Below are 8,695 nucleotides of genomic sequence, written 5' to 3' on the forward strand. Positions count from 1 at the left end.
TGTCTCACCAAACTAGCCTGAAAAACTGGCCGCCAGCTCCATCAACAACCCAACCCAGCTACACACAGTTACGTGAAGCCCAGGGGGAAGCTCACGCTACTGGAGCAACTCACCTGCTGAAGATCCCACACGGAGACCCGCTGCGGCATACCGTCGCTGACAGAAGGGCGAACCGGCCGATAGCCCGGACCACGCGGCACAGCTATACGTAGGATTTGCCACATACCCCGATCTCCCCCCCGAAGACTGGTGGAGGTTATCCCGGTCCCCACTGGGCAAGGCTAATCCAAAATGTCCACCAAATGGGAAACACAACAAAAGCTACTCAGCACAGAGACACAGGAGTGGCTTAAATCCTTCAATGACAGGTTTGAGACAATATGTCAGCAATTATGGTACCGACTAGCCAACAAACCTCGGGTGATGTTACCAACTGCCGCCTCACAGCCCCATCAGGACACCATCGTAGCCAGTCAACCACCTAAACCAGCAAAATCCCCACAGCAGAGCACATGTCCACCCCCACCTCAAGCAACACAAATGAGTGTCAAAGCAGGTAACCTTGCCCGCTCTTCTTCCAAGCTGGGGGCCCAAAGGGAGACAACTCCCCACCGCCGTCCATACACCCAGGGATCTATTCACAATTCGTAAGACCCTAAGGCCCATGATCCTGATGATGGGAGCAATGGACTTCAGGTCAGGGCTTCCACAAAGCCCTTGGGCCAAAGACTCAAGGTACAGAGACCTTGCAACGTCACCACCTGGCAGCAAACAACGGTGCCCAGATCGCACAGAACTGGAAGCTGGAAAGACAAAGTGAGAGGACAAGAATCTTATCACCCATGGCACGAACTGTCTAACTACCTGAAAGGGAAACCTCACAAGGGAATTGGCTGAATGCCCGGCAGGCACAAGGGGACATAGACCAGCTGAACTCCAGCAGCGCACCCGCACACACAAATCACTAAATAAGCCTGTTTTAATGTTGTATTTTGGCCTGTTGCCTTTTCTCTCAGTTAACATAAGCTATGATGCCCCTAGGACAAAAAGTCACCCCCCTCCTAGCTAAGTACCGCAGCCACCGGCCTGTATTTAATAACCCGAGCTGGTCTGGTACTCTCACAGGCCTCAGTGGTATAATACCAAACCGCCTGCTCTATGACAAGCTCATACCCCTGCTAGCTCCATAGCCTAATCGTGAATAGAGTATGTTAAGCGAGGCATGCGAACCAGGTGCCTGATTTATAATAGGTTCAGAAATGGGTAACAAATTGCTTTTGATTTTGTTTCTCTTAGATATATTAGTTGATTCGACACATGCATATCGTATCTTAGTGGACACGCCTGTAAAAATAGCCTACCTTGTATATCCAATGATACGCCATCCTAGCAATTCAAACCTGATACTCCATGGAGCAAACCTCTTATATTGCATATTTTGAATCTATCTCGCCCGATGAACCATGTGTCTAGCGTGTAAACTCTATAGCAGGTGTATCCCACATACCTAACTTGTTCTCCCTTCATATAAAAGTAGTTGTCTATTCAGTGACCTTATCTACGTAACCCACAAGTTCCTTGATTAGGCTAGCAATGTTGATGATATAAAATGAAAATGTCACATAGGTTCTAATGCATGTTATGCATAATCTATACCACAATAAAAACAAAGATTGACAACAACAGCAAAAAATGAAATATCAAGCTAGGCAAGGACTTAAGGGGTCACATCATTATTTCTATAAAGCATATTTAATAAAAGGTTGTCTAAACTATTAATGACCTATTTCATGTACCTGTATGATTTTAACAAGATTGAAATTGTGGTAAACATTTTCTGTGAAGAAAAAAAAATAAATGTACAGTCCAGACAACATCATACCAACACAACATCATATCTCCCAACTGTGGCGTCCCAAGAAAGAGGACACCGATAGGTGAGGGTAAAGGGGACAGGCCATGAAAGGGGGCGGCTTTGCCTGAGTTAATGGCAGACCAGCTTCTAAGGTCAGCCCACTAAATCCTACAGAAAGCACTGTGTCAGTGCTTCCTGCAAGGTCCTAGTGCCCTAAATATAGTGCCTGTGCATCTATTGATGTGCTTGAGCTATGCTTGTTGTGGACAGTTCCCTCGTGTCCCCAAAAGTGGGACACCAGGGAACGAAGTTGGATCGTCAGGACAAGACCAGAAAATTGGATCTGTCCTGCCAAAATTGGGATAGTTGGAAGGCCTACAACATCTATGTCATTATCATTATTTTCTAAACAAAAATGTTTTGTTTTTTTGCAGTAATCTGGGTCTTAAACCTGCTCTATCTATCCCACCTCCACCATTCTTAAATTATTCCTTTGTATTTGTTACTGTACCTCCATACATCATGTATTAGCTTACTTTCTGTTCCTCGCTCCTTACAGATACAAACGTTTAATAGTGAAAAGCCAATAGCTAAACTGCAAGTCCTAGAAACCATTGCTCCGAGCAAAAATAATGCTGCGCACTTGGACATCCTCTAGCCTGTCCCATCATCCTATATATTGTGCAGACAATCAGGCAGTTTGAAAGATGTATAGATGATTAAAACACAGAGGCCAGCTATCTGTGTGTAGGCTAGTTTCTGTACCATTTTTTATCTCTTTAAGAAGAGGAAAAATAACTCATCACTGCTTCGCTTTGGTTAAGTATGCCCAAAAATTCAGAATCCATAGACGAGAATCGACTGGCCATGCTACTTCCTGGAATAAGGAGCTCAAGGCTGATGATGCACTGCCTTGCACAAAAATCAGGAGCTGTACAAGTGAGTATGGTTTTATTTTAAATAGGATTTTTGTATACTTTTTAATTACTCATGTAGATATCATACTTTAAAAAGTAATCACTTCGAGACCGGCGTTTGTACAGCAGCATAGATTTACCTTGTCTGGAAAATCTGAATTATTCTTTATAATATCAGACAAATAATTATTGTTATTGTTTGCTGATAAAGTATGAAACTGTCTCCCCTTCCACTTCTACTTAAATAGGTACAAGCTTGTATCCTTAACTATTTATTATAAATTCTGTTTGCATACTTTTTTTGATTCTTTGGTAAACTTTTTTTTAAAAATGGTAATGATTTTTTACTTTGTTTTTAATTTCTTTTAACTCTCTGGAATATATAGACCCTTCCATATGAGCTAAGTAACACCACTATCAAGGTAAATTGTTGTGCAATTTGTTTCGGGCCGAATATGAATTACTTCCTAATGTGGGGGCCCTAAATTAGAATGAGGGGGGAGGACGCAAAGTCCTCCCCCCTGGCCCCCACCCCTGAGCGGTGGGTGGGGGCCCTAAATAAAAAAAAAAATAACCCCCCCTCCCCCAGGTGACTAGAGGTCCCCAAACCCCTACCTACCCCCCTCACCCTAAAAATAATGAGGGGGGACCATTTAACTAAGTACCTGAAAAAAAAGCTTACCATTTGATGTTTACTTTCTTCTAAAATCTTATTTTTTCAGACCCAAAAAAGGCCAAATAAAAAGCCATAATAACCGACGCACTTGAAAAAAAAAAAAAACGACCGCAAAAAAAGAATCCTTCTTCACCCGGCGAGGGCTCCGCACAGACTATGCTCTACAGGGCGGGGGAAGGCTTTATAAGCCTTCCCCCGCCCTGCAATTAGGTTTAGAGCACTCTGATTGGTGGGTTTAAGCCATCCAATCAGAGTGCTCTGACAGGTAAATGAAGAGACTGACAGGTAAGTCTCTACATTTACCTGTCACAGCACTCTGATTGGTTGGTTTGAAATCCACCAATCAGAGTGCTCTGTGTCATTTTACACAATGTGAGAAAGTTCTTTGGAATTTTCCCATGCTGTGTAATTTGACTCATAACTCTCTGATTGGTGGATTAAGTAACCAATCAGAGAGTTATGAGTCAAATTACACAGCGTGGGAAAATAGCCCCCCCATTTTTAAAAAAAATGTTAACAGTGAGCAGCCACCGTGGGAATTAGGGAGTTATCTACCAAGCGGCTGGAAGAGACGTTCCAAAGTGCCGAATTGCCGAGGTCCCGAAGTTCCAAAATTACTGAATTTCCGAAGTTGCCGAAGTTCCGAAGTTCCGAATTGCCGAAGTCCCGAATTTTGGAATGCCGAACCGAAACGAAAATTTTTCCCATACACATGCCTATTGCTTAATGAGGCCGAGTAGAGCAGGTAATTACGTTTGCAAGGTATGCAATTACATAGCTTGCACAACATAATGTGCAGTCATTTGGAAGTGCAAAATATACATTATTTATAGTAAAATTTTAGAGGACGCTTTTTGTGTCAAGTAAAAGAATTGATTTTCTTATGTACAGGGTGAAAGTGGTATTAGAGACCATTAAATGACAAAGAAAAACAAGACATTTTGGAGATGGATGCTACCGTAAAACAGTCAGGTAAGATCAGAACCTTAACCCTTCCTAATTGATATTAAGGTCATTTCATTTTCTTTTTTTGTGTTAGATTCAGTGTAAAATAAATAAAAGGGATCAGCATGGGTTTTCAAAATCAAAATACAGCGGTACTGTACTGGAGTCAAGCCTCCATCAATTTGTATTGATATGCTACATACAAGAAAAACACTCCACAACTGTTTCTACAGTGGAAATGTGATGTTTACTATGACAATAAATCTGTTTTAATTCTCAAGATTTTTCTACAAGCTTGAGAAAGATCCTAGAGAGCAGAAACGTTGTCCATTTCACTGGCATTTAATATGTTTTACACTACTAAAATGAAGCTACTGTGTTGAGTTCGATTTATATATATATATATATATATATATATATATAAAGTATCCAACAAGGTAGCAGCACTCACGGAGTTATTAAAAAATCTAATCTTTATTGTAGCATTTAAAATGAGATCGACGTTTCAGTCCAACAAATAGGACTTTCCTCAGGATCAAACACGTCCAACAAATAGGACTTTCCTCAGGATCAAACACGTGTTTGATCCTGAGGAAAGTCCTATTTGTTGGACTGAAACGTCGATCTCATTTTAAATGCTACAATAAAGATTAGATTTTTTAATAACTCCGTGAGTGCTGCTACCTTGTTGGATACTTTGGATAATCAAGCCCTGGCTAAGCACCCGGTTCATAAGGTGAATTATAGCGTGAGTTCAAGAACTTTCTCCTTTCTTTATATATATATATATATATATATATATATATATATATATATATATATACATATACATATATATTATTTTATTTTTTTATATTTTAGCAAGTGCAAAAGGATAAAAAGATTAACATTTCAAATTGGTAGTTTCTGTATCATTAATATACACCTGTCGAAACTATAATCTCCTTCAAGAAAAGTTCTCTTTCAGCGGCAACCCCTTACTTATTCCACAAAATATGTACATGTAACTTATATAATAGATTTTTTTCTTTACAAACAGATCTAAAACATTCATAAAAAAAATAATAATAATCATTAGGCGCATTAGAACCCTGGCTTTGGAATCTTTTACCTAACACGGGATATCGTATCTGTCTGTCTGTCTATTTTATTTTATTTTTATTATTAAAGCGGTAAGATACAGCTTACCATTTTTTGAGCATTCTCGTCTGTGATGTTAGTGTTATATTCCCATTGTGCAACTGCTGCTTCATGGTACAGAGGTTCTCCTACTATCTGGAACCGCTCCAGGAATTGTAAAGCTTGTTCAGTAACACTTTGAGTGGCACCACTGTCGAAAATAACCAAGGCACAAAAAAGCCAAAGAAGACTCGACATCTTTCTCTCTGAGCCAAGATTCAGCCAACTGAATAATGTCCTTTACAGAATTCTTGAATATCCAAGCCTGTATCTTCAGCCTTTGAACTTCTCAGTACAGGTTGTCAAAGTTCAAATCAGGAAGTGCTTGTCTTGTTTGGATAAAATGGTTTTATTGTCATGATAACACTATCCTCCTTATCAGTACTATTACAGAAAGGAAAACAGATTTATGTATTTCTGAAGGAAATCACGTTATAATGAGGTCATATGTCGGTTCACTGACAGTTTCTGTCCAGTTTATCTACAAACAATCGCACTTGATAATGATTGAATGTTTCTTAATCCATTTGTAGCCTGCGTTCGATTGACAATATTAGTAGTACAATAGTCTGTAAGGCTTTCTCCAACAAAAGACAAATATGCGTTCTGTAAACATCCATTATTTACACTGTCACAATTAGGTCAGTTCAAGAGGATTTTTCATAACATGTGGTTCTAGTGAAAACTGATGAGGTTTTGGCCACATATCAGCAGGGAGAATTTTAATTATTCAGAGATTGAGCAAGAACTCTGCAACGTAAACAGAGAAATTGTGTTTTCCTTCCAAAAAGTAAAAAAAAAAAAAAAAAATGAATGTCTTGAATCAGGAAATAATATCCGTTGTCATGATACTGCATTGATCTCTGGGATTCTACACTACACTGCAACTTGTAACAGTAAATCATTACACTGTAATGGGTGTTTCTTCATCCTGTAGAATCTTCAGATTATATAAAGCTCTGGCACCCAATAAAATGGCAGAAATGACACTGCCCTTGGCTTAGACAGCACAAACATGGGCGAATAGGCCTATGTAATGCTTTATCTTTGGTATATCCTGTATTTTTAATCCAGGTTTTCTAGAGAACAAGATGACAAAAATAATTATGAGCAGGCAGCGAACACCTCCCAAAAAATCAGACTCTATCCTTTGGTTAAGAATTAAAGGGACACTATAGTCACCAAAACAACTATAGTTTAATGAAGCAGTTTAGGTGTACAGATCATACCTCTAAAGTCTCACACTGCTCAATTCTCTGCATTTAAGAGTTCAGTCACTTTTGTTTCTGTTTATGCAGCCCTAGCCACACCTGCTCTGCCTGTGACTAAAACAGCCTGAATGAAAAAAAAAAAATTGGTTTAATTTTCAATCAGATATTAACTTGCTTTAGATTTTTTTTTACTCTCCAGCTCTATATATTGAACTTTAATCACACACATGAGATTATCAAGCTATTTAATAGAGCAGGAGATAGTAAATTCTAAATTAAACAAACTATGCAATAAAGGAAGTGTAAACATTAGATCTCACTTTACAGGAAGTGTTTAGGAAGGCTGGGCAAGTCACATGCAGGGAGGTATGACAAGTGCTGCATAAACAAAGTGATTTCACTTTTAAAGGGCAGATAATGGAGCAGTGAGACTGCCGGGGGATGATCAAACTGATTCATTAAGCGAATATGTTTGAGTGGCTATAGTGCCCACTATACATTTATATATTTTTATTATTATTTTATAATTCTAAGATGTTGTAAAAAAATATTTTTTACATAATTTTGTTTCTGAAATTAACTATAGATATGTGTCCATATTTTCTTTATTTTAGGATAGCTCACCCCCTATAAAAGGACAGTTGCACTGCATTTGCTGAAAAGTTTGCAAAACAGTCAGCAGTGCAATAGAAAGTAATGTGAGTATTAGTCACTTTGTGATTTGGTGAGAGATCACTTCAGATGCTGCAAAGCGTTATTATTTAAACTCAGAACACATGGGAGATCTTCATAAGTTTTCATTATTTTTAATTATTGTTTTCACATGTTGTAATGTATTTGTACAATAATGCATGAAACATGTTGTGGGAGATTCATCAAAGTGTCCATTGAAAAAAAAAATTAAAAGTGGAGGAATGACCTGTGAAATGTGCCTGCTGGTTCCACTTGTTTCCATGGTGATTTCCCACGTTTAAAACTTTAGAATACATTTTAAAATAAATCTCGCCTTGGGTATCCCTTTAAGTACTTTAAAAGAGTGATCCCTGTTTACCAGCCATAAGCACAGCTTTAGGTCATTGGTCTTGTGGAAAAGGTTGACATATTCACCAGCAGTTGGCACATTCAGGTCAATTATCAGGTTACAGAGAGATACATATAATTCAATAACTGGCACAGCCTTAACACCCCTTTAACTCTGTTTATAGACCACAAAACTCCATATACAGAAAGAGTGGTTGCACGTTTGGAAAATGTCTGATCACAGATCATTGCTGTGTATTTGAAACGTAGCTATGTCAAAGGTAGATAGTCTATATTATTTAGAAACCTACGTGAAAACAGTTTACTAAAAACGATCAGGAAGAAAAACACACACAGACTCAACTAGTTTGCAAGTAGGATTGCTGAAACTGTACAAGATTTCCATAGCTCCACAATGAAGGTATCAGCCCATTCCTAGCAAATCTGTTGCTTATTCTATTGGATCTAAACATCAGCTCTGTTGCCGTGACCTACTTAATGACTGGGAATTAATTTCTTGCAATTCGATTGTGTCCTGTACCTTGTTGGATTTCAGCCCACAAATGTCACAGATTACTTAATCTCCATTTTCTTTGTTCCCGTTCATAACTATGTGACCAAAGTTACCATGTGCCAAGGCAAAGATACCACTTAATTTCCTGATTGTCTTATTTCATTAGCTCACTATTTCTTGCTTAACGTGGTCATATTTTCTATTAAATTTAATTATAGTCCACTCTCAATCTGTGGGGAATTTAAAATAGATCTGTCACTTTTTAGTACTTCAGAAAGATATATTCTTTACGAAATACTGATTAAGACTGCCTTGGAATTTCAATCCAAAGATACTATAAGACAAAAGTCAAAGACAAACTTTGGGTTTCTTTTAGGG

At 38.5% G+C, this 8,695-nt stretch overlaps 1 protein-coding gene across 1 annotated transcript in view; it reads right to left on the minus strand.

Annotated features, from left to right (window-relative positions):
- ACE2 (angiotensin converting enzyme 2) overlaps positions 1-5,989 on the minus strand; it is a 118,145-nt gene extending 112,156 nt beyond the window's left edge. Inside the window, exon 1 of the mRNA XM_063449146.1 lies at positions 5,582-5,989. Within this exon, the coding sequence (XP_063305216.1) occupies positions 5,582-5,770 (189 nt within the window). The 5' untranslated portion in view covers positions 5,771-5,989. The remainder of the gene's footprint in view (positions 1-5,581) is intronic.
- Positions 5,990-8,695: the final 2,706 nt, after the last annotated feature.

The sequence above is a fragment of the Pelobates fuscus genome, chromosome 1, assembly GCF_036172605.1.
Source record: "Pelobates fuscus isolate aPelFus1 chromosome 1, aPelFus1.pri, whole genome shotgun sequence".
Classification (NCBI taxonomy): Eukaryota; Metazoa; Chordata; class Amphibia; order Anura; family Pelobatidae; genus Pelobates; species Pelobates fuscus.